This window comes from Nelumbo lutea, chromosome 6 (genome assembly GCF_056320005.1).
Source record: "Nelumbo lutea isolate HS-2025 chromosome 6, American lotus-T2T, whole genome shotgun sequence".
Lineage (NCBI taxonomy): Eukaryota > Viridiplantae > Streptophyta > Magnoliopsida > Proteales > Nelumbonaceae > Nelumbo > Nelumbo lutea.
Window position 1 is genome coordinate 64,653,168 of NC_142689.1, and position 26,943 is coordinate 64,680,110.

Here is a 26,943-nt window from a genome sequence, read left to right on the forward strand (position 1 = left end):
CCCGATCCCCGACGGGGGTTCTCCATAGGGATCCGAATCCCCAAATTTTTTTTATATATAACAGTATTTATTTGAAAAATAAATTTACTTAAAATAAATAAATATTTTAAATTATAAATATTTTTTTAAATATGTTTTGATATATATAATATAAATAACATAACAATATATATTTAAAATATATATATATATATACATAATTGGGGTCAGGGCGGGGCAGGGACCTCAATCTCCATCTCCGTCCCCATCCCCATCCCTCGTAAACAATCTCCATCCCTAATTTCATCGGATCGAGGAAGTTAGATCCCCGACGAGGATGGGAAAAATTGCTATCCCTATACACGGGTCCGGCTAGTATTTTTAAACACTCCCATATTACACAAACTTGACCAAAGATTAAAAAGAAAAATCTTGAATTAGGTGTAAATTGTGCAATGACGTTAGGGCAATCTGGTAACTAAGATCAACTCTAGCCGGTCTGATGCTGACCAAAAACATGTTAGCCGGTCTGAGGAGCTCCCTTTATTACTGTCGTGGACAAATCTGGTGCAAATCGGATTTTTCATGTTATTTTCTCTAAATATTAGGGCAATCTGTAACTAAGAATCCTTTTTTGTAAGGCTGTGTTTGTATAAATTTTCTTACGTTTTTCTTTATTTTCCTATTTTTTCCTTCAAACCAAACATAGCCTAACAGTCTTCCAAGTTACCAACGAATCAGTAGCCTTCTGACACAAGGAAGAAGAAACTCTTTTTTGATCCCCCACTAATAAGTTGTTTTTTTTTTTTTACTTACAAGATTACTTCGTCTTGATTCGCCATTGTTGCTCCTTCCAACCTTCCATCATGGTTCTCGAGGTCTGTAATTGAATCACTCCCTTATTAGTTAGAACGAAACCATTATATATATATTTTTTCTTTTTTCTTTTTTGGGATTAGGGTTTATTCTGATCGGCGTTGTTGTTTGTCAGGCTACTATGATCTGTATCGATAATTCGGAATGGATGCGAAACGGTGACTACGCGCCCACAAGGTTTCAAGCACAAGCTGACGCCGTTAATCTCATATGTGGAGCTAAGACGCAGGTAATATCAGGCCATCCATTTTCTTGTCATTCTAGGAAATGCGGTTTTGTAGTGGAAGAAATTTATTAGGCTTGATTTATTTGAATTGGGACTTCTTTTCTTTTTCCTATACTGTTGTTGAATGAACTCTTGGGATTGCTTCTGGTTTTGTTTGTTTGTAGTTCCATTTCAGTTTGTTTCAGGGCTTGTTTCTAATGCAAATGTGAATCCACTGATGTATCCGCAGTCTAATCCGGAGAATACCGTGGGAGTTCTAACAATGGCAGGCAAAGGAGTCCGTGTTTTGGTCACGCCGACCAGTGATCTCGGCAAGATATTGGCTTGCATGCACGGTATTCTATTCTGTTTTATTTTATTTTCTTTTCTCAATTTGCTTCGACAATGGATTAGTTGTAATTCCATATCTTCTTTTCTTTTTTCCTTTTTTTTTTTTTCTTTTTGGTCTGATAGTTTGAGCTACTGTTATCTGTTGGACGTTATTGGGAAAGCGATATTCTACAATCTGGATGTAGGTAACCATTTTTTCTGTGAGATTAAAGGACTATCAGTTCTCATATGCGATGTAGACTCTGTCTTTGTGAGGTGGTCTATTCACTAGGTTTTCATGTAGAGTGCAAGTGTGCAAGTGTGTGTACAATGTAGTGTTACATGTTATATGAGATGAAGATCAGTTGCTGGGGACTGTAGGAGTTGCTGTTGGTTAGTCTTAGGGTTGTAGATTATGGTGGAACCTTATAACCCTAAGAACTGTTTGCTAGTGGGAGGAACCACAATGTTATGAATGGCCATTATTCCATTTTTTCTAAGTATTTGAGTCAGACAAAAACTTTTAAGTTTGCAACACATTAAATCGTTGTCAATTAATATAAAAAACATAAAATATCCTAAAGGGTAAATTACGGGTGTAGGATGTGTAAGGCTGGGGTGAGGAGCGGTCTCTTTGAAAAACAGAGGAAGGCCTATAAGAAAGAAAGGACAAAGTTCTTAGGTTCGGGTTGCACGATAGGAGAGTTAGGGTGTACTCGGGAGTACTGGATGGTAAAAATGCTTAGGATCTTATGATTTCTAATGTGAGGAGTATCTCTATTTATGGAGGAGGTTCCGAGATTCCAAAAGGTAGGAGATGAGGATATTCGCTCCGTATCGGGGAAGGGAATATTTGATTTGTTGTTGTTAGCATAGGGGTATTTCTGTCTTTATACCTTGATTGATGTTGTTGATCTGTAATGTTGTGTTGAAACATGTGCTCTTAACTTAAGTAAGGGCACATAGGTCTTTTCAGTCATGTTTTAATAATAATAATATAAATACTTACTGGCCGACTGGGAGGAGCTAAGTTGACTCTTTCAGTTCGAACCATAATTCTCTCCTCTCTTTCTTTCTTTCTCTATCACTTTTTCTTTTTCTACAGAATTGAACTCAGTCAGGACGAACTCTAAGGCAGACCTGAATTATAACATGGTATCAGAGCTAGGTTAAATCTGCATAGATTTCTGCTTGCCTAGGGTTCATTCTCTGCACACCCTATCTAGGGCTTTCCTCTTTTTTTTTGTGTTCGATTGGAGATAAGGGAAAGGGCTGAAAGGAGTGATCGCCCTCTTCCCTTGGGGGTCTCTATGCTTCCAGTCAGGTCGTATGTGGTCGGTTGCTATGATTTCTGAGATCGCCCTCTCCTAGTAGAGGAAGAATAGAGGGCCGAACTACGTGGGCAGTGGCTATTGTGTGTGGCTGTTGTGTGTGAAGCGGTTGTTGTGTGTGGACTGCTCTCCTGCTCGCATGGGTGTTACTTCAGCGATAAGGTAAGAGATTTCAGTGCATGATATTTGTTATGGATTAAATAGGAGGTGTGTTTCAGACCATTTGCTAGGGTTTCGACCAGTAAGTGCTAGGGTTTATGTTGGTTTCTTTGTGCATTTTGAAAGAAGAGATATAATCATATAGTGGTGAGATTTCAGGTAGTTGTAGGAGTAGGGTTTGTGGTGTGAGCACACTTTTTAGCAACAACAAGTGCTGAAATCAGTGTGACAGGTGTGATCTAGGGTTTGTGGTGTAAAGAGCACACATTCCAGCAACAATTAGTGCTGCAATCAGTGTGGCAGGTGTGACCTAGTGGTGTGTAGTGTGCAGATCTCAGTGATAATAGAATTCAGCAAGTGTGCAGAATTGGTGATAACATAATGGGAGACAATAATGATTATAAACCTAGTGTGATGGTGCCTACAGACTACCTGAATGTTCAGATGACCTCCATTAAGTTAAATGGAGAGAATTATGTGCCTTGGGATAAATCCGTTGAAGTCTTTCTGAAGGCAAAGAAGAAGGTAAAACACATCAGAGAGGAGAAACCCTCCTCTGACTCTCACGAGTATGAAGACTGGGAGCAAGAGGACGCTTAGATCATCACATGGTTGTGGAACAGTATGGAACTCGGGATTAGTGTGAACTTCATGTTCCTTGATACTGCCAAAGATGTGTGGGACCATGCGAAGAAATTGTATTTGGGGCAGGACAATACAACCTGAAATTATCAGCTTTATCAAGAGTACTTTAATCTGCAACAGGGCAATCCGAGTCTTGAGGAGTACTATGCCAACATGAGGAACGTACGTAATGAGTTGAATGTCTATCATCCTCTCACTTATGATGTCAAGATTCAGCAACAACAGAGAGAGCAGCTTGATGTGACTAGATTTTTTGTGGGACAAAATTCTGAATATGAACCAGTACGGGCTCAGATATTAGGGGGATTAGCTCTTTCGTCCCTAGAAGAGGTATTTGCTCAACTTTGGAGGATTTCTGTCGGATCTACTGAGAACTCTAATATCTCAGATAGATCTGCCTTTGCTGCATCGAGAGGCCGTGGTGGTAGAGGTGGAGCTTGGGGAGCTCAGTCTGGCCGTGGTGGTGGTAGTGGTTCTGCATATGGCCAAAGTGGCAATGGTGGATCTACTCATAATCGTGGTGGTGGTCGTACTGGGAGCAGAGATTCAGGGAGAGCCCGTGGTAGAGGACGTAGCTCAGGCCCGAGGAAGTGCACTCATTGTGGTATGGATGGACATACCATCAACTATTGTTATGATTTACATGGTCCTAACTCAACCTGGACCAAACATGCCGCGACTGGTGACTCAAGTTCCAACTTTAGACAGGATAATCATTCATCTGACCAGTTGCCTCCTACATCCACAGATGGTCCCATGAAGGAGATGGTGAGTGTTCCCCGTGATGAATACAAGAGGTTTATCCAATCACAGTAGAACACGACGACTTTTGCTCACTCAGGTATGGCTTGTTTGGCATCTACACCCAATCCCTGGATCATTGACTCTAGAGCCTCCGATCACATGACTGGAACTCCAGGTGTGTTTTCCTCCTTATCTCATTTCTCAACATCACAATCTGTCACCCTTGCTAATGGTTCCACATCCTCAATTTGTGGTGTTGGTAATGTTGACCTAGATCCTGTATCCCTCTCATTAGTTCTGTATGTTCCTAAATTGCCTTTTAATCTTATGTCTGTTAGTAAGTTGACCAAATCACTTAACTGCTCTACCTTTTATCCTTCTATGTGTGTCTTTTAGGATCTCAAGACGGGGATGAAGATTGGTGGAGGGCATGAAGCAGGTGGACTGTATTATCTTGACGGTGGTGGTGGTAGAACTTCAACAGATCTCCAGTCATCTCTTTCTCCTCTCCAGTGGCACTGTCGATTTGGTCATCCGTCGCTCAAAGTTTTGAAGTCCTTGGTTCCGTCCTTGAGTCATCTTTCTGTTTTGGATTGTGAGTCATGTTAGTTTGGGAAACACCATCGTGTTCCCTTTAGTTCTAGGGTTGATAACCGTGTGTTGAGTCCTTTTTCTTTTGTTGATTCAGATGTTTGGGGTCCTTATAAAGTAATGTCTTATAATGGATACAGATATTTTGTCATTTTTGTGGATGATTTTTCAAGGATGACGTGACTCTATTTAATGAAAGAAATAAGTGAATTGTTTACCATTTTTCAAAAATTTTATGCTGAAATTCGTAATCAATTTGGTACCCACATCAAAGTTTTTCGTTCTGATAATGGCCGCGAATACTTATCCTCATCATTTCAGGAATACCTGGACCAACATGGCATTATACATCAGACCTCGTGTACCTACACCCCGCAACAAAATGGGGTGGTTGAGAGAAAGAATCGCCATCTCCTTGAAACAACAAGATCCCTAATGCATCACATGTATGTTCCCAAACCTTTTTGGAGTGATGCAGTGCTTACCTCTTGTTTCTCACTTTGTCTTCGTTCCCTCTTACGCCGAGAGTTTTTGGGTGTGTTTGTTTTGTCCATAATCTGGGTCCCGGGAACGATAAGCTTGATGCCCGTTCTCTCAAGTGCGTCTTCCTTGGCTATTCTCGGACCCAGAAAGGGTACAGGTGTTACTATCCTGGTTCTCGACGGCCCTTTGTGTGTGCTGATGTCAGTTTCTTTGAGTCTACTCCGTTCTTTTTGGGGTTCGGTGATGCTTCTTCCTCCTCATCACCTCCTCATCTTCCACTTCCCGTTATCGATCCTCCTCTCTTTGTTCTAGTCGTGATCAAATCCTTGCCTCCGGTGCCACCACCTATTGAACGCCCACCTATCCGTCATGTGTATACACATCGCCCAAGTGCACCAGCTACTACTCCTCCGGCTACATCTCCGTCGACGGATCCGGCACCAGACCCCCACTTAGCATCTGAGATTGATCTACCTATTGCTTTGTGGAAAGGTAAACGTACATGCACCCTTGTTATCATCAGTTATTGTTCCTAAAGATGTTCAGGAAGCCCTTGCCTCTCCAAGGTGGTGCCGTGCCAAGGAAGAAGAACTCTCAGCCCTTCATCATAATCATACTTGGGACCTCACTACTCTTTCTCTTGGGAAGCAAGCTGTTGGTTGTAAGTGGGTTTATACGGTTAAGTATCTGCCTGATGGTAGTGTTGAATGCCTGAAAACGCGATTAGTTGCAAAAGGGTACTCCCAAACCTATGGCATTGACTACACAGAGACCTTCTCACCGGTTGCTAAGATAGGGTTAGTTCGTGTTGTGACCTCTCTTGCAGTCATGTATGAGTGGCCACTATATCAGCTTGATATCAATAATGCATTTTTGCATGGTGACTTACTCGAGGAGGTCTACATAGAGCAATCTCCAGGGTTTGTTGCTTAGGGGGAGGATGGTAAGGTGTGCAGACTAAGGAAGGCTATATATGGGCTTAAACAATCTCCTCAAGCATGGTTTGGTAGGTTCAGTGAGGTGGTAAAGAAGTTTGGCATGAAACAATGCAAAGTTGACCATTCTGTATTTAGTCATAACTCTCCGGGAGGAAAAATACTGTTGGTGGTGTATGTAGATGATATTGTTATTACTGGGAATGATAACATTGGTATTGATAGGCTGAAGACTTATCTGTATGATCACTTTTAGACAAAGGATCTGGGTAAACTGAAATACTTCTTGGGGATAGAGGTAGTGAGATCCAAGTATGGGATTAACCTGTGCCAGAGGAAGTATGTGCTTGATTTGCTGGAAGAAACAGGCTTGTTGGGTGCCAAACCAGCTGAAACACCCATGGACACAAATACCAAACTAAGCAGTGATATGGGTGAAGTGTTTGAAGACCCTGGCAGATACCGGCGACTTGTGGGCAAACTGAACTACCTAACCATTACCAGACCAGACATCTCATTTGCAGTTAGTGTGGTAAGCCAGTTCATGCAAAAACCTCTGATTCCTCATTGGAATGCGGTTCTGAGAATTGTGAAGTATCTAAAAGGGGCCCCAGGTCGCGGTCTGATATACAAGAGTGGGGCAAAATTTGAAATAGAAGGGTATTCTGATGTTGATTGGGCCGGTTCTATGTCTGATAGGCGGTCTACTACAGGCTATTGCACGTTTCTGGGAGCTAACCCGGTGACATGGAAAAGTAAGAAGCAGACAGTTGTGGCAAGAAGCAGTGCAGAAGCAGAATATAGGGCTATGGCGCATACCGCTTGTGAATTAGTGTGGCTAAGGAACCTTCTACAGGAAGTAGGGTACAACATTAACACTCCAATGAAGCTCTATTGTGATAATCAGGCTGCAGTTCGTATCTCCTCTAATCCAGTGTTTCATGAAAGAACCAAGCACATTGAGGTAGACTGTCACTTTGTGAGGGAGAAGGTGCTGAGTGGAGAGCTAGACACTACACATGTTAATACAGGAAATCAATGGGCTGACTTATTTACAAAAGGCTTGAGTCGGGGAAGAGTGGACTACATATGTAACAAGTTGGGAGTATATGATATATACTCACTAGCTTGAGGGGGAGTTTTAGCATAGGGGTATTTATGTCTTTATACCTTGATTGATGTTGTTGATCTGTAATGTTGTGTTGAAACATGTGCTCTTAACTTAAGTAAGGGCACATAGGTCTTTTCAGTCATGTTTTAATAATAATATAAATACTTACTGGCCGACTGGGAGAAGCTAAGTTGACTCTTTCAGTTCGAACCAGAATTCTCTCTTTCTCTCTTTCTCTCTTTCTCTATCACTTTTTCTTCTTCTACAGAACTGAACTCAGTCAGGCCGAACTCTAAGGCAGACCTGAATTATAACAGCTGTCGATTATTGGATGCTCTACTTGGGTATCGCCACATGTCTCATGAGGATCTTCTCAAGGATTGGCCTTCCTTATCCTCGAGTTCCCTCATTTTTCACGTGTGCTACTACCTTTTTGCACGTCATGACTAATCCTATGTGGCAACGGTGACATCATTGTTCGGCAGTCGGTACTTCGTCAATTCCTTGTGGCTGTTTGCAAAGTCCTTTACTGTCGTGGACCCGGATTACTGTCCTTTCTAGCCCCGTCATCCAGAGTAGGTTTGCAGGTTGTGAGCTCATTGCACGTCATAGCGGGTGTGGCTTCATCGCACACTCAGGTGTGCTTGGGTCTTCTTGGACGAGTCTTTCTGGGTTTGTTTAGGTTTGGGCGTTGGCTAGACCTTGTGGGCCGTGGGTTTATCGCAGTTTTGCTTAATGTGTTGCGGGTTCATCGCAAAAGTGGCGATGTACCGCGAGTGTACATACCTACAACGGGGACCCCTAGTACTTTAGGGGGTTGTGAACTTGTGATACTTTGCCCCCTATTAGAAGAATTGATCTGTTACAAGAAGGGGCTAGAAAATCTAGGGGCAGACTGAAAAGGACTTGCATGGAAGTAGTAAGAAATGATCCAAGTGCCCATAATTTAATGATGGCTATAATTAGGTGACAAAGCGTCCAATTGTTCATGGTGGTTTTCCTCGCTTAAGCACCTTGTACAAGGTGCTATATAACATTCTTTTTTTTTTTTTTAACTTTATGAGATTATCAGAAAATATAGGCATCATATATACTAGTTTCTTTTTATTATTTTCTTGTTTGTTCAATCAACACACATGTTGGTGTGTGCTGTCTTGAAGCTTGAAGACTTTAAGACCTGAGCCGATAAGCAAGGTAGAACTTAAAATTTTATCCAATCAAAGCATTCTTCTTCTTTTCTTCTTTACCTAGGAAAAAACAGGTATGAACTTTCTTTTCTTCATTGTTCATTCTTTTCTTGTTTTATTCTTTTCTTCTCATGAACATGTTGATTTTCTATATTCTGATATGAGGTTTATACTTATTTGATGAACATTCATTCAAGCAAGAGATGAATGTTGGTTGCTATGGGAATCTAGCCACCTAGGGAACAACTCTAGGATTTAAGGTTTTTATTTAAAGAAACAGATTGACCATGCAAGTGCCTCTTTCTGCCTGGACGCGCTTTGGCACCTTGAAAACTATGCCAAAGATCTGTAACATCAAAGTAACCTCACAGGATCAGTCAATAAATCTCAGCCATCCAAATTATGTATCAAGATTTAAACTAACTTGGTCCATCCAAATGAGGTAGATTTGATTTGGGTTGTGTTGAACTAATTTGAGTAGTATAGTAATAGTATATAGAACAAAGGTATGTAAACAAAATTTGAACTTTGTGGGACTAGTACTATGCTACTATTTGGCTGAACCGAGGGGTAGGGGGTTGCACCAATGTCTAAAAGTGCAGAGGTCTGAGGCTAGACTCTAGGACCTTTGGATGCATGAGATGTAATGTTCATAAACACTTTTTTAAAAGAAACAACCTGAAATTAGAATGATTAAAAGCATACGAATATGCAAAAGAGTATATTGTTATATTGGAAGAGCATATAAATGAATAAAAGATCATATGTTCTCAGAAGGCACATCCTTGGAAGACCACGGAAGGGCATATTCTAGCTTTGGTTAATTCTTGAATGCTGGCCAGCGAAGACTTCTCAGGCATCAGCTATGTTGACCTTGATGGAAACCTTCTGGAGTACCTGAAATCTTCCCGCTTTGATCCCCAGCCCAGTTTCAGCCTCTCTGTTGTGGAACAAACAAAACAAACCAGGGTCTGGAAAATACAATTGGCAAGTAGAGAAAAACAGGAAGAGAACAAGATAGAAAACAGAGTGTTCAAGCACACTCAGAGATTTATTTGGTTCAGCTTATAGCCTACGTCCATGGGCGTCAGAGGAGAAGAAATCCACTATGAAATAGTAGAGATTGCAGTCACAGTGTTCAGATTCCAAACCCTAGCTCCTAATACTGGAATTCAAGGCATAAACACAACTCTCTCATCCCGGACTGATTGTGCTTCCATTTTGCAATTCAATGTCTTTCTCAAAAGGTCATCTGAGCTCCCAGTGCTGCTTATTTATTTATTTATTTTGGGGGGGGGGGTTGGGTTCATCCTCAAATCTAATGGTGGCTTGCGTTGGGTTTTATAGTGGTCCCACAACTGCAATTGATGCCTCTGAAGCAGAAGCTCGCTCCCTTCTTTCTGGTCTAAGTAATTGCCAAAGAGACTCAAGCTGTTTCCTTGACTGGTGAAGGTGACTCCTGGAATGTGATAGGCTGGGCCATTAAGTATGGGGCAGGCCCCTGGCAGCTACTTCATCTCATTCATGAAATCAATGATCTCTCTGAGTCCCTTGGATGCTGTTACAGATGGATTCCTAGAGAACTGAACCAAGTGGCAGACTCTTTAGCTAAATCTGGATTGGATAGGGTTTTTGATTTTTTTTTTTCTTTTATAGAGCCCTGTTGTTTTACATCCTCTCATGTACATCTCTCTTTTTTTCTGAACGAAAGTGTTCTTTTCAAAAGATGACATGTTCTTATAAATGATGACTGTAATGAAAGTAATTGCATTTTAAAATGCTCTATACGTTGCTTATTCAAAAAAAAAAAACCCTATTATGTTAAATAATACCTTAAAACATTCTTAGATATATTGAAACATAGATCCAAGCACATAAACATGTAAATGTACACATCCAAGGCTTCTAATAGCATGAAGAATATCATATTAGAATGCATGAGCCTCAAGGTGTAGAGTATTGTAAGCAATGTGCACCTTTTAAAACACTGGTCACACTCACTTATGATGGTGGGGCTCAAGCCAAACCCAAGTTGCCTAATTGGATTTCATGCCAGATTCAGTGTGTAAAAGTTGAAAAACTGTTAAGATTTAAAATTTGGTTGCCTCAGGTTGCTAGATTGCATAGCACATCCCCAGTACAATGCTTGTACTTTTATGTTATTAGTTTACTCAAAAAAATTATATGAAATGTTGTGCAGATCAGTTGGGTTAGAGTTTGATTGGGCTAGATTATGTTCAAGTGATGAACACTTTGGCTTGGGTATGAGTTTTTCCCAACCAGACCTGATCCTTCTAAGCTAGACTCAATTTATGCTTTTTTTTTTTTTTGATCAGTGAGCTAGACTCAATTTATGTTACTACTTTTTATGCTATTTTCCTTCATGGACTGTTTATTAACAACTCTCGGTGACCATTTATAAACAAGTGATCTTTCACTCTAACAATCTAACATTCTATAAGTTGAGTGTTCTTTCCTTTGTCCTGATTTCCCTTCATGCTGACATGTTTTTTTTTCTTTTTTTTTTATGAATAAAGAAAAATTTATTACTTCATAACTTAATAGAAAGCTTTAAGCTCATACAAGATATAACAGCCCTTGGTGAGGCGCGAGCTGCAGCCTCTCCCAACTGATTACTAGGAAATTAGAAAGAAGAAAAAACAAGCATTATAGCTGAGCCCAAAACAAGACTTCCCTAATTGCCCCTTGCTTAGCTAAACCATCAGCCAAAGCATTTGCTGATCTCCCCACCCATTGTATAAGAACAGACATATTCCTTGTTAGCCACTGAAATTTTTTGATTTCATTCTTATAGCCATGTAGTATCCTTGGTATTCTTCAACCACCCCACCACCACCTTGGAGTCCCCTTCAATCAGTAGCTGCCCTATGCCCCGTTGATTTGCAAATTGCACTCCCTGTAGGGCTGCTAGTAATTCTGCCCTGACTGAATCCCCAAATCCCAAAGGACCTGGGTAGAGGAGTACAATCTCTCCAAGCTTGTTTCTCAGCACACCCCCCATTCCAGAGCGTCCTGGATTACCTTGGCTCCTCTCATCAGAATTCAGCTTCAATGAGCCTTCAGGCAGTGGGATCCATCTTGTAACTGCCCCACCACCACCTTGGAGTCCCCTTCAATCAGTAGCTGCCCTATGCCCCGTTGATTTGCAAATTGCACTCCCTGTAGGGCTGCTAGTAATTCTGCCCTGACTGAATCCTCAAATCCCAGTAGAGGAGTACAATCTCTCCAAGCTTGCTTCTCAGCACACCCCCCATTCCAGAGCGTCCTGGATTACCTTGGCTGCTCCCATCAGAATTCAGCTTCAATGAGCCTTCAGGCAGTGGGATCCATCTTGTAACTGCCCTAGCCTTGCTGGATGAACACCTTACTACTATTAACCAATTTCTCCATAAATCTGTTAAGGAGAATTGATGTAACAGTTCTATTGTCTTTAACCAATGTATTGCCCTATTCAACACACAATCCTTTAAATCATGACTATTCCTCTCCTTCCCTTGGAATATTCTAGCATTCCTTTCTTCCCAGATTGTCTAGATCAAGGCTTCTTTAGCGCATCTCCACATAATTTTTCCTCTGTTTTTTTGGCCAAATGAAGGTAGAGGGATTAAAAATCATGCTTACTTCTGTTGGCAAGTTCCACCTGTGCCCAAACAACAGAAAAAGCCAAGCTCATAATTCTACAGAAAGAGGACAGGACATTAGTAGATGGTAACGATCCTCTCCATGAGCTCTACAAAGAGTACACTAGTTGGATGAGATACGAAGGAAAGGTCTTTTCTTTGGTAGGGTATCTAAGGTGTTCACTTTCTCATGATACACTTCCCAACAAAATGCCATTATTTTAGGAGGAACCGGCCTACACCAAATTTCTTTTGAAGGGAAAAAAATCTATTGAGAGTGGGACTGATAGAGGGACTTGAAGAAAGAAGCGCAAGAAAAAACCCCTTTAGACTTGGAAACCCAAATCCTTTTTGTAGAGAACACTGATGTGGGCCCCACAGCTACGGTCCCACTGTGTTCGTAGGGTAGAAGATGTTCTAGTCTGCCTAGGGTTAGCTATTGGTCATTTAGTTGTTTCAGTTATTTATTTCAGTCTTATTTTTGCTCTATTTGTTATGTAAAGACTAAGGGCAGATTTGTCCTTTCCATGTAATGAGCATAACCTATAAATATTAATTAAAGTGGCGGCCGCAGAAAATTAAGCTTCTGCTCCTTTCAACCCTTGTGTTCTACTGCTTCTCCTCCCTCTTCCTCTTCCTTCCTCTTACCTTTCTTCTTATCTTCGATCCTGAAATCCATTAGAGTTCAAGACTGATAGCAGTCCTGAACTTCTACCTGGTATCAGAGCTAGGGCTTCTCATGTGAGTCTAGTCCAGCCGACCACATGAGAACCATCTAAGGCTGGAAGCTGAGAAAGCAGAGTTCGTTGACTGATTCTTGGAGATCTCCAGAGGATTAGCAGCTGTTTGAAGAAGTGCCATAGTTGCAGCGAGTTGGTGATCAGGAAGAATCAGAGAAGGCTAGGGTTCGGGTAACCTTGGTAGGCAACGAACTGCATCCTATTGTAAGTCTTTTATTTTCTGAGAGAAGTAACATCAGAGAAGATAGGTTGGACCTATCCAGCAAGGGTGGCCGAACCACTCTAGGGTTTTATCTCTCTATTCTCTAGGGTTTTGTCTTATCCCTGCGGCAAACCCTAGTATTAGGCCGAACCTTGTGATTTTGTCCCTGTGGCAAACCCTAATAGTTCTCCTCAACATTGATCAGTTTTAGGGTTTCATATTAACCCTAATACAAATCTTATCCGTACGTCTCTTAGGACTGATTATAACCTCATATTGGCTTCAGCATATCATATTGCTCTTCAAACTGTTTGTCAGTTTTCTTTTGGGGTTTTGAACACTTCTAAAGGGGTGAAAACAGTTCGGACTGTTGCTGTTGTGTGTGGTTATTGATTTCAGATCAGTCTTATACATGTTTCATGCATATCTACCGTGAGTACATATTGGTTCTATACTGGTTTTTTGACTGTGGTTGGGAGTCCTAGTGCTGGTTTTGACTGTAGTAACCATAATTTTGAGAATTCTGGTTCTTGACCAAAATGGAGCTTAAGAATCAGGCAGAAGGCAGTTTTGGGAACAGCAGTTATGGTGGTGGTTCTGAGACAAGTTTTCAGATTACAACTGTAAAGTTTGATGGATCAAACTATTTGGAATGGGCCCAATCAGCCATGATGGCTATTGGGGGAAGGGGCAAAGTAGGGTATCTCTTGGGAGATGTGGTAAAACCTTCCAAAGGAGACCCTATGTATACCAAGTGGATCCAAGAAAACTACTTGGTTATGACATGACTCTGTAATTCTATGCAGTCCCATATCAGCCGAAATTACTAATGGGCAAAAACAGCCAAGGAGATATGGAATGTGATGAAAGAGACTTACTCCCAACCCCTTAATGTTGCCAGAGCATATGAGTTGAAATGTGAGGTGAATTCCCTTAAACAAGGAGAGAAACCGGTGTTGATCTACTTCTCTACCTTGAAGTCCCTGTGGCATGAGATTGATCACTTAGAGACTCTTGAGTAGGAGAGTCCCAAAGATGCTCAGATACATAGAAAGCACATCGAGACAAACAGAGTGTTTGAGTTACTAGCAGGACTGAATTCAGAATATGATATTGTGAGGCAGCAGATTTTGACCAGAGATAGTGTGACCCTTTCTCAGGCATACTCCTTAGTGCACAGTGAAGAGACCAGGAGGAAAGTCATGATACAACCTCAGCCGCTTACACCTGCCTTGGTAGCTGTCAAACCCAAAACTGAGGGTGATTCAGAGAGGGACAGAAAGAAGGAAGATAAAAGGGATGTGGTGTGAGAATTGCAAGAAACCTAAACACACAAAAGAAACATGTTGGAAGCTGCATCCACATTTGGTCCCGACAAAGTTGAGAAATAAAAGGGGTAATGCTCATGTGGCTATGACTACTGATTCAGCATCCTCATCTAGCACGAGAGGCACACCATTAGAGACCTTAGCTGCAGTTCGGACTGCTCTAATACAATTGGAGAAGGAAGTTGGCAGTTCAGCTCAGTTACCGCAATCATCATCAGCTCCGGCCACATCGGCCTTTGCACACTCAGGTACTCGAGCCTCAGCCTACCATGATTCCGCTCTAGGTACTACTGAACCGTGTTGGGTAATTCAGGTGCATCCGACCATATGACTAGTTTGCCCTCTTTGTTTACTACTTATCACTTATCTTCTGGTAGGGATAAAGTATCTATAGTTGATGGCTCTCTTGTCCCTATTTCTGGCAAGGGTGACATCAAACTGTCAGATACTATATCCTTGTCATCTGTCTTGCATGTTCCTAAACTGGATACTAACCTCCTTTCCGTTAGTAGTATTACCAAACATTTGAACTGTTCAATAACTTTCTTTCCTGACCGATGTGCTTTTCAGGACCTGGAGACGAAGAAGGTGATTGGGACTGGCTGTGAGACGAATGGGATCTATCTACTCGGGGAGAGTTCTCATCGGGAAGAGTCAGTGGATAAGAAGTTACTTGTTTCTCAGGTTGTGAGTCCGATTATGCTTTGGCATAACCGATTGGGTCATTTATCTTTTCGGTCCTTGAAGAGTCTGTTTCCTACTTTGTTTGGGTCTGTTGAGTCATCTCAGTTGAAGTGTGAAAGTTGTGAGTTTGCTAAACATTGTAGAAACTCTTATTCATTGAGTAATAAAAGGGGTAATAGTTCTTTTGATATTGTGCATACTGATGTTTGGGGGCCATATCACATTCCTTCTATGGGTGGGTACAGGTATTTTTTGTTATTTGTTGATGACCACACCCGGTTTTCTTGGGTTTATCTTACCAAATGATCCTAACCCAGTTTGATGTCAGGATAAAAGTGATTAGATCTGATAATGCAAATGAATACTTTGCTAAGCCATTGGCATCGTACCTCCTTAATCATGGGGTTATCCACCAGAGCACTTGCCCTCATACACCTTAGCAGAATGGGGTTGCAGAGAGGAAGAATAGGCACATCTTGGAGGTGGCTAGAAGTATTATGTTTACGTCCAATGTCCCTATTCGCTTATGGGGTGATGCTATCCTTACGGCGGTATATCTTATTAATCGGATTCCTTCTCGGGTTCTTGATATGAAACCTCCTTTTTCCCTTCTATACATCAATGAGGAATTGTTCACTATTCCCCTCAAGACATTTGGTTGTACCTGCTTTGTTTAGCTTCTCGGTCCCCATCACTCCAAGTTTGAACCCAAGGCCTCCAAATGCATCTTTCTTGGTTATGCACAAACTCAAAAGGGTTATTGTTGTTATGATCCTGTCTCAGGGAAGAAGTTTGTATCCATGGATGTCACTTTCTTTGAGGAGACACCCTACTATTCTCGGGTCTCTCCTCAGGGGGAGAGTAGTGAGCGTGGAGACTTGGGTCCTTCTCTTCAGGGGAAGTGCAGTGAGGACAGGGTTAATACCTTTGGGGCTGCTCCCTTACCTATTCCAGTTGGTGATGAGGGCTGTAGTAGCGAGGGTGGTCAAAGGGATCAGGAGTTGAGAGTCTATCATAGGCGATGCAAGCAGGTTGATCCCGGTTATCAGCAGTCCCAGCCAGCTCCAATCTCTTCTGCGGCTCCAAGTCCAGATATTACAGTCCCAGGGCTCATAGAGACTCATTCCATTGTTGCTACCTCACCCTCTGCAGATGACCTTGACCTTCCCATTGCCCTCCGTAAAGGAAAACGGCATTGCACCACATCTACAGCCCACTGCATCTCCCAGTTTTTGTCCTATCCGAGAACAGTGCAAGAAGCCCTATCAGTCCCGGAGTGGAGAGGTGCAATGCAAGTTGAAATGGATGCCCTGTTGAAAAATAATACCTGGGAGCTAGTTGACTTGCCCAAAGGAAAGAAACCAGTTGGATGCAGGTGAGTATTTACTGTGAAGCACAATGCAAATGGTTCCATTGAGAGGTACAAAGTTCGGCTAGTTGCAAAAGGGTTCACCCAAACTTATGGTATAGATTACTTGGAGACATTTGCCTCGGTAGCCAAAATGACCACCATTCGGGTTCTATTATCTCTTGCAGCAAGCTACACTTGGCTTTTGTACCAAATGGATGTTAAGAATGCCTTCCTGAATGGGGACTTGCAGGAAGAGGTTTATATGCAGTTGCCTCCTGGATTCTATGATACAGAGGCATGTAAGAAGGTCTACCGGCTCAATAAGGCATTGTATGGTTTGAAGCAGTCACCTAGAGCTTGGTTCGACAGATTCAGACTAGCCCTTGGGAAGTTCGGTTATGTACAGGCCCAGTCAGATCATACACTGTTCATTAAGAGGGTGGAGTCGTCACTGATACTACTTGCAGTTTATGTTGATGATATTGTGGTGACAGGAAATGACAACCATGAGATTTAGTCCCTCAAACAGTTCCTTCATCAAGAGTTTGAGGTGAAAGATCTGGGTACACTACGGTATTTTTTGGGTATTGAGGTTGCTGGATCTAAATAGAGGATCTTTGTCTCTCAGAGGAAATATGTTTTAGATCTCTTGGCTGAAACTGGAAAGCTAGGTGTCAAACCTGCAGATATACCCATTGAACAGAACCACATGATTAGTGTAGAGAGTGGGGAGCTACTTGAAGACAAAGTTATGTTCCAGCGGTTAGTGGGAAAGCTCCTATATCTATGCCTCACCCGACCAGACATCAATTATGCCGTTAGTGTTATCAGTCAGTACATGCATTCTCCTAGAACCACACACCTTCTAGCAGCAGAAAGAGTATTAGCATACTTGAAGAGATGCCCGGGTAGAGGTATACTGTTCAAGAACAATGACCACATGAAGGTGGAAGTCTATACGGATGCCGATTGGGCTGGGAGTGTTGATGACAGAAGGTCTACCTCTGGATATTGTGCTCTTGTGGGAGGTAACCTGGTTTCTTGGAGGAGTAAGAAATAGAGTGTTGTCTCCCGATCCAGTGCTGAAGCTGAGTACAGGTCAATGGCTAATGGAGTGGCTGAAATTCTTTGGCTGAGATCACTACTTGAGGAGTTGGGTATTGAGTATGAGAAGCCCCTGATGTTGTATTGTGATAATCAAGCAGCTATTAATATAGCACACAACCCAATGCAGCATGACAGGACTAAACATATTGAAGTTGATCGACACTTTGTACGAGAGAGGGTCTCATCACAAGAAGTGTGTCTCCCATACATCACCTCCAATATGCAATTGGCAGATATCCTCACCAAAGCTGTACAACGGAAGAAGCTAGAGGCAGATGTTGGGAATGATAAACATTTATTCCCAACTTGAGGGGGAGTGTAGAGAACACTGATGTGGACCCCACAGCTACGGTCCCACTGTGTTCGTAGGGTAGAAGATGTTCTAGTCTGCCTAGGGTTAGCTATTGGTCATTTAGTTGTTTCAATTGTTATTTATTTCAGTCTTATTTTTGCTCTATTTGTTATGTAAAGATTAAGGGCAAATCTGTCCTTTCCATGTAATGAGCATAACCTATAAATATTAATTAATGTGGCGGCCACAGAAAATTAAGCTTCTGCTCCTCCTTTCAACCCTTGTGTTCTATTGCTTCTCCTCCCTCTTCCTCATCTTTCCTCTTACCTTTCTTCTTATCTTCGATCCTGAAATCCATTAGAGTTCAAGACTGATAAGAGTCCTGAACTTCTACTCTTTTGTTGAGTTTAGAAAGGATCCAAAAAAACTTGACTTAAAAGACAAAGCAAATTAGAGAGAGAATCAATCTCCTCATCCCTTAACCCCTTATGGGAGCCAAAATCCCAATTTGGGTCTAAGGGGGTTCCCAGTGGTGAAATAAAGTTTGAAACAACCTCTTCCTTGTACAAAGAGGCAAAGAATAGTGAGGGGAAAAGGTTCTTCAAAGGGGTGTCTCCAACCCAAATATCCTCCCAAAAACTAATTGAGTTTCTAGAACAAACATCATACTTGACATACTTGGGGAACTGGGAAAGAACACTATGAATGGCTTTCCTAGGTGTTGCCAAAGTAGCCTGCTTTGATACACCAACATTCCACCCATTCTCTGAATGTCCATGAATACTTCCCACCACTTTGTGCCAAAGCCTCCCTTTCTCCAAAGGCCACTGCCATAACCACTTCCCCAATAGAGCTAAATTTTTCTGAGCCACCTTTCCTAATCCCAAACCGCCCTCCTCTTTGTTTCTACACACAACTTCCCACTTCACTAAGGCTGTGTTTGATTTGAAAGAAAAAGTAGGGAAACCTTTACAAACCTTGTATAGATTTTTCTGCCTTTCCCTTCCTTTCCCTACCTTGTCCTTCAAACCAAACATAGCCTATATGATCATTTTTCCTTGTCTCGGTTCCCAAAGGAAGTCTCTCATTAATTTCTCTAGCTTCTTTGCTTCCCAAGGTGGTATCCTAAAGACAAACAAAAAAATAAGTAGGTCTGTTTGCCAAGGTAGTTCTTATCAAGGTGATCCTACCACCCAAGGAAATGTAGTTCTTCCACGAAGCCAGTCTCTTTTCAAACTTTCTATCACTAGAATCCAAAAACTAGTCTCCCTAGGGTTTGCCCCTAACGGAAGCCTTAAGTAGGACATAGGCCAAAGACAGATAGAATATTCAAGGCACTCTGCAATAGCCTCAACCTCCCTAGTTTCCAAATTGGTTCCTGCTATACAATTCTTTTCCAGATTTATTCTTAGATTGGAAATTCTTTGAAATCCTCTAATCAACTCTTTCAAATTTGCTACCTTCTCGCTATCACCCCCATCACAAAAAAATCATCAAATCATCCGTGAACTGAAGATGGATGATTGGGGTCCGACTTTTACCTATCCTCCAACCCCTTATAATATTTTCCCTACCGGCCTTAGTGATGATTCTACTGAAAACATCAGCTACTGGGGTAAAAAGGCAAGGTGAAAGTGGGTCCCCTTGCCTAACGCCTCTACAAGTTGGAAAGAAATCCTTCACCACTCCATTAACCAAGATTGGGCAATGGTAGGTACTAACACACCCAAACATCCATCTACACCCTCTCTCTCCAAACCCACAATTCCTCAACACTTGTAAAAGAAACTGCAAATCCACCAAGTCATAAGCCTTTTTGAGATCCAGTTTACAAATAAAATCTTTTTTCCCTGACCTTTTCAGCTCCTCCGCACATTCATTAGCAATCAAGATTTGGTCGGTTATTTGTCGCCCTTGAACTTGGCTGATTATAGAGGAGAGAACTTCTTTAATCCTCAACAAGAACACTTGAGCCAAGATTTTATAAATACTTGTCACCAAACTAATCGGCCTAAAATCTCTAGTGTGGCTAGCATCAGGCTTCTTAGGTATTAGAGCCAAAAAAGTATCCTTCACTCCACGGCTTACTATATACTTATCTGCAAACTCCTTAAAAACATCACACAAGTCATTTGAAAAACTCCCATGGCTAGCATCAGGCTTCATGCTGAGGTATGCTGTATACTGGAAAATCTTCCTTTTCATTTTCTCAAAAAAAAAAATCTTCCTTTTCAATGCAGGTTTAGAAATAGGTGGTGAAATGAACTTGGCTGCTGGGATTCAGGTAGCTCAACTGGCTCTTAAACATCGCCAAAACAAAAAGCAGCAACAAAGAATTATAGTTTTTGCTGGAAGGTTGATAACATTCTCTCTTGTTAAGCTTTATCATTCTCATCACCATTTATTGCTCAATTATGTTGTCATTTGTCATTATTTCAGCCCAGTTAAATATGACAAGAAGGTATTAGAAACAATTGGGAGAAAGTTGAAAAAGAACAGTGTTGCTCTTGATGTTGTTGATTTTGGTGAGGAAGATGATGGAAAACAAGAAAAGCTGGAGGCTCTCCTCTCTGCTGTGAACACTAATGATAGCAGCCACATTGTTCATGTTCCACCTGGTCCAAATGCTCTTTCTGATGTGCTCATAAGGTTGGTGTTGCCGTGTCGGTAATTTCCTTGTTTAACATTTCCATTTTAATAGCTTAGTTTGGTTTTGTGCATTTGAAGTGATATGGCTTCCTTTTCATTACAGCACACCTATATTCACTGGGGATGGAGAAGGGGGAAGTGGTTTTGCAGCTGCAGCAGCAGCAGCAGCAGCGGCAGGTGGTGTGTCAGGCTTTGATTTTGGCGTTGATCCCAACCTAGATCCTGAGCTGGCCCTTGCTCTTAGAGTTTCAATGGAAGAAGAAAGAGCAAGGCAAGAAGCAGCTGCTAAAAGGGCTGCAGAGGAAGCTGCTAGACAAGAAAAAGGAGGGGAACAACCCTCAAACTCACAGGATACAACTATGACCGAAAGTGATACTGTTACAGCCCCCGAAGCTGACAACAAAAGAAATGATCTAACGGTTTGTCTAATCACAACTTCTATTTTTCCTTGGAAATCATCTTATATGTTCTTTGGTAACCACATTAGACATCAATTTTTCTGACTTTTTGTATATATTTTTTAGTTTTCTTTTTTTGCATTATCTGAAAACGATTTTAGGCACATAATAGAAAACAGGAACTGTTATTTGTGATTCAAGATGTAGCATTTATCTGTGCAACTATATTGTGTCTATTTAATGCAGAACAACTAGGGTTGCAAGTTATTGATATTAGAATTGATGAATCAGTTAACTGAGATATTTTTTTATTGAAAGTTTGAAACTAACTAGGTAAAATGGGTAGTTTAATGTTAAAGATAATTCTCAGGCAGGTAGTGATTTAGGTTAATTCAAGTGGAGCTGTAACTGAACTGATGCAGTGAAAAAGAAACTGGTTGGCCTATGTATTTGAAAGCTCTTGCTTCCTTGTAATTTGGGCAACTCTTCAGTAAAACAATTGTAAACTTACTTCAATTTAATAAATAAAGTTCATTTGCTGATAAAAAAAGGTTAATTCAAATGGAGGAAATTGGAAAATTGAGGAAAACTAACAAATAAGGCCAATCTGCTCAGAATGGCTCAACAGGAGTTACTGGCTTATAGATGCTACCAAAGTACCAATCTCAATAGTACATGAAAGAAATGCAATTTAATTAGTAGTTACTGGCTTATAGATGCTACCAAAGTATCAATATCTATAGAGTGTTTAAAGTAGGTTGGTAAAGCATTCACAAACAACCACAAGCAGCTGCAGTGGAACTTTAGTAATAGAAAACCTTGGAGAACAAAATAGAGAGCACAGCACTAGATTACACTAGGGTTTGCTTGTCACACTTAGAATCCCTCATTTTTCTTGTTTAAGAATCATCCTAGGATTAGTCATCTTGCAACAGAAGCATGCAGCAGCACAACTTCTAAATTTTCATTTACAGACTCCAAACACTAGTGAACTTTTCATATGGTTGATGGGGTTTTGTTGAGTTAAGTTGAGACTAATTGCCTTCAAAAAGAAGAGAAAACAACAAGAACAGGTAAAAAAACATAAGGTGGAATACTATTCATTAAAACTATGAAAATGCCCACATGCAAAATTAAGGGATAATGACTAGATTTATGACTCCTTATGACAGGATTTCAAAATATTGATAAAAAATGACAGGATTTCACAACCAATAAATGAAAGGAAAGCACTCATTATTATTATATTTGTTAGAGGAACTTTTTGGCGATTTATTTTTAAAATTTTATCACCAACTTGAAAGTTTCTAAGCAAGTTAAGGACTGCAGAATATTCTGCTTTTGGACTTGATATAATCTCTTTATATGTTGGAGGGAACTTTGTATTATTTTGATATCTTTTTGTTGTATGATTTGATAAATGGATGCAAATGCTGCATTTGATTGTTACACAAATTTGGAAAATCCTACCTTCAGTGTTGCAAGATGCATTTGCAAATTTAATTTTGTCACCTTCCAATTTCTTAAATGGTTCAGTGTTAGGTGGTTACAGGATGATGAGACTGCATTGCTAGAGCAGGCCATTGCAATGTCAATGGATGACCCCAGGACTAGTCACTCTGTGGGTGACACAGATATGTCAGAAGCAACTACAGAAGATCAAGATTTGGCCTTTGGTGAGCTTTTGCATTTTGATGGGGCAGTTTCCATGTATAAAGCAACTACAGGACTAGTCACTCATTGATTGGGAATTATGCATGTCATTATTAGAAGATTTCATTTCGTTCTCCTATTGAGTGGTTCATTATTTCCTTTCATGCATTTGAACTTCATTTCTTGGAATGGTGTTTTAGAAAGTGAGTTTAAGGTGAATAGATGGCCTCCAGTTGCATGATGCTTGAGCCTCCAAATAATTGAATTAAGATGAAAGAATACACATAAACACATATAGCTTTGATAAAAGCAATGGATGGGTATATATAATGGGAAAAACATATGAATGGTCCAACAATTATAATAGTGGAAAATATGTAAGGGCAGGAAACTGCATTTAATGGAACAAAGTGAAGAATCGGATATCAGTGGTCTTGATGAGATTGAGAATGTTATCTTGTAGATTTAGAAAAGGTTTACACTTCATAGTCATGTGGATTGGTTGAGAGAGTTGGTTGTTTAGGTAAGTGTGTGGTTAAGGTTGAGTTTGTTGGAGGTTGTATGTATCTCTCCTCTTTCAGTCGGCTTCTGCTTACCTTTCTTGTAATTTATTTTTCCTTTCAATAATTTTTTATTTTACCTTAGAAAGAATTAGGTTCAGTTAAAGTGGATATGTTGGATAATGAGCTGTCTTTTGTTCGCTCTTCTATGTGTGTGTAAGATCTGAGATTCTCCACTTCAGGTCGTTGCCTGGTTAAGTTCAACTGATGGGCATTTCATTGAACAGGACAGAATGGTAGAACTGGAACAGAATTCATGTAGCCAACCCCATATAGTTGGGATTAGCAAATCAAAATTATGTTAGTAGGTTAAAGTCATGGTCCTAACTCCTAAGTAGGATTTGTCTCTCGGGTTTGCCTTTATCTAATTTTTTGATGGTGTTGATTCCTTGAAGAAGATATTAGATGCTGATTCCTAGAAAGGCCTAATTATGATTTCTAGGATGCTTTTCCTTATTTTTCTTAGCTAGTAAGTCTGTGCAATGCATAGGGTTGAATAGAATTTCAATAGGAGGCTCTAGGAAAAGAGTTTATGTGCATACTAACTAATGAAGATATGGATTTGCAGGTACATCCTGCATCATTGTTGCTCTCAGGATTTAACCTTAGTGAGGTGGAGGAATTAGGGTGTGAGACTGCTCCTTGGCCCTTTGAATACCTTGACTTCCTCTAGGAGGGAATAAAAGGGTCATTTACTTCTGAAATTCTAGTAGATTAGTTCTCTAAAAACCTATCTGCCTGGAAAAGCTAAAAGCTAAAAGCTAAAAGGTGGAATTTCTGGAATACAAGGGTCTCTAGTAGAATAAAAGGGTCGTTTTAAACGTAAACTTTGAACCATGGTACTATAGAGTCTCTGGAATACAAGAAATGCAAGAATCTTCAATGACAAAAGCTAAAAGGTGGAATTTCTCATGGGCGTCATAGCAACAAGACTGGGTTAGATCTCTACACATAGTGACTGCTCTCAGACTTGTACCTTCATTGTCATGCTTGTCAGCCCAAGGTTATACAATTGCACTAATCAATTACCCCTTGGATCTCTATATTGAAGGGTTTAAAAGATCTCAATGGGCTCCATTCTAAGGGGTTAGCAAGTAGGTGCTGCAAATGTAAAGGACTTGTGCTCAAAACAAGGTTGCTTCAAGATTTTCAATTCTTTTGATGGGGCCGTTCAGGAAGCTGCTTCCTACAAGAAACACACACACACACACACACATGCACACACTCCTTTGACCATTCATGTTGTGTTTAAAGATGGGCATTAAATTCAAATTTACAAATTACTGTGAGTGCCTCTGATGTAAGGGGGTTTGTTTTGCCCCAGACAGGCCTTCCAGCATCCTCACAAAGATGTGTCCTGTAACCTAGTTAGTCTGATGATCATGAACAGGGAGACAATATCCAAAATTGGCTCCTATGCGTTGTTTCTAGTTGAAAATTACACTAGATAATGCAAGAAAAGAGAGAGAGAGAAAGAAAGAAATTTCAGCAATAGGTTGTGGAAAAAGAAAAGAAGGGAAGAGAGAAAAGAAGAATTCGAACCTCTCTCTAGCCCCCTTTCATCACTTTTATTAATAATTCTAAGTCTGAGTACAATTACTTGGATGCCCTTAATGGGGTGGCCAGCACTAAAAAATAATTAAAGAAAATAAAAGAAGGCCGATAAGGCCCATAACTAAGCAACGTAACTTTTAAATATTACTTAAAGAACACTAAAGCCCATTCGGCCCATTCTCACTACATTTCTCAATCATTTATTTTCATTCAACTAATTGCTCAAAATGCAGTATTCTATTACTTGTGATGGGAAACCGTAACCAATTGCAGCTTTGGCAGCAAGAAGTGGGACATGAGGATGATGATTTATATGACTTTGTACCAACTTAGCTTGGTCTTTGTAACATGAATGGAAGACTTTTCCATTGTTGGCCTTCACATGTTCAATTGATTTGTATCCTGTTTCTTGTCCTTCATACAATGACCTATGCCCTCCTTTTGGTTGCACGCAGCTCTTCAAATGTCTGTGGAAGACAATCCAAAAGACTCAGCAAGCCAGACAGAGATGACCAAGGTGTTGGGGGACCAGTCCTTTGTGTCATCTATCCTTGCTTCAGTATGTTTATGTTGATCTGAACTTGTCAACCAAGTAAGATGTTACATTTAGTTCACTCTGCATGTTGCCTAATAATTTATTTCTGTTACAGCTTCCAGGAGTTGATCCAAATGACCCTTCTGTAAAAGATCTTCTTGCATCCTTGCAAGGTCAATCAGAGGTGAGTTGAGGCTTATCTATGAGCACATCAAGTACTGTTGGTTGTAGGTGGAAACCCCACAATCTATTTGCAATTAAGTGACAGAATGCATTAGTCTTTTATGCTATCTGTTCTTAAGTCCGTATAACTATGACATATTTACACTTGTTGCTCAAGTACTTGTTGTTTTGAGTTGTATTTTTACCATGGACAATATACCGCATTTACTTAGTGAGTTTTCAATCCCATAATGACATCAACGCCATCTTGTTTGTAAATTGGTTATGAAGCTTTGTTAGAACTCTGGACATTTCAGAGAGTTTTGATTTTTGTTTTTCTCTTGTTGGGTTGGTTTCGGTTAGTATGCGTTGGTGGGAGTTGGAGTGTTTTTCTCTCTCTTGGATGACTTCTGGTCACCTTCCTTGTAATTTTCTTTTTTCTTTTAATAATTTGATTTTATTACCAAATAAAGCTTCAGAATTTAGATTTTGAAATTTTGAAGATTGGTTGCATGCTATTTTGTCAGTCATGATATTGTATTAGTTACAGATCTTTTGTTGTAGATATAAATCTATTAAAAAAACTGATCTTTTTCCTAAACAAATGGAAAAAGCCTGTAAGGTATTATGTTTCTCTGATTGTATCAACATATAATGACCAGGCCCAGCAGAAGAAGAATGAAGATAAGCCACCCAATGAGGAGGACAAATGAAGATAAGCCACCTAATTGCTGCTGATTCTTAAAGGTAAACCTCAATTCACGGCTTTTCTACAACAAAGAAATAGAGATCGTTGTGCATGTATTCTTCAAGGATCGTAACTCTTCTTTTCTGTAATGCTGCAGGTCAGAAAGGCTCGGTATTGGTTTGGGGGGGGGGGGGGCATTAAGTTGCACTTTGCGGAGAGGACAGTACATGAACAGATACACATTATATTATATGGAAGAATGCAATCACTCCATTGTTCAGATATCTTTCATGGAAGTAGATGGGGTTCTTCAATGGCAGACTGGGTGAATGGTTGCTAGAAAAAATCATTGTTGGTGATGATTGTTACGCCCATCAAAACTAATTGACTTTGCTTGCTTCACTGGAAGGAATACTTAAAAAAAAACGCTGTTTGAGTTGAAAGGGATCTGACATATGTCCCTACCTTTTGGTGAGGGCTGTCTTTTGTGTTTGCCCTGATTCTTATTTTATAATTTTAAGTAGCGATCAGACCAGAGTGTAAATGCGGTCTGCACATGGCTGATAACACTATGGAGGAGACAAGGTAAAGCAATGGGAAACCTATGAAGGTTGGTTCCTCTGCGCTTGTGACTCCCGGTATTATGTCCATCGGCATCCATTTTCGGTTGTGTTGTGGACCGGTGATGCCATTCGAATGCATGTGTTTGAGTTTTTGACCTCATTCTGGCCGGTAGATTTTTTAAGCAATTCATATGTGGTTCATCAATGATCTGAAGCTGGATATGTTCTAGCCTTCTAGGAGGTCCCAGGTGTTCCAAGGT

General features: G+C 40.6%; 1 protein-coding gene across 1 annotated transcript; it reads left to right on the forward strand.

Moving 5' to 3' along the window:
• Positions 1-617: 617 nt before the first annotated feature.
• LOC148849275 (26S proteasome non-ATPase regulatory subunit 4 homolog) lies at positions 618-26,843 on the forward strand. Its single transcript, XM_088949906.1, has 11 exons — positions 618-857; positions 971-1,084; positions 1,311-1,416; positions 20,162-20,276; positions 20,361-20,570; positions 20,674-20,989; positions 22,521-22,644; positions 25,191-25,294; positions 25,386-25,454; positions 26,095-26,179; positions 26,278-26,843. Exons 1-10 carry the CDS (start codon positions 846-848, stop codon positions 26,143-26,145), a joined length of 1,221 nt encoding a protein of 406 aa, XP_088806032.1. The 5' UTR covers positions 618-845; the 3' UTR covers positions 26,146-26,179; positions 26,278-26,843.
• Positions 26,844-26,943: the final 100 nt, after the last annotated feature.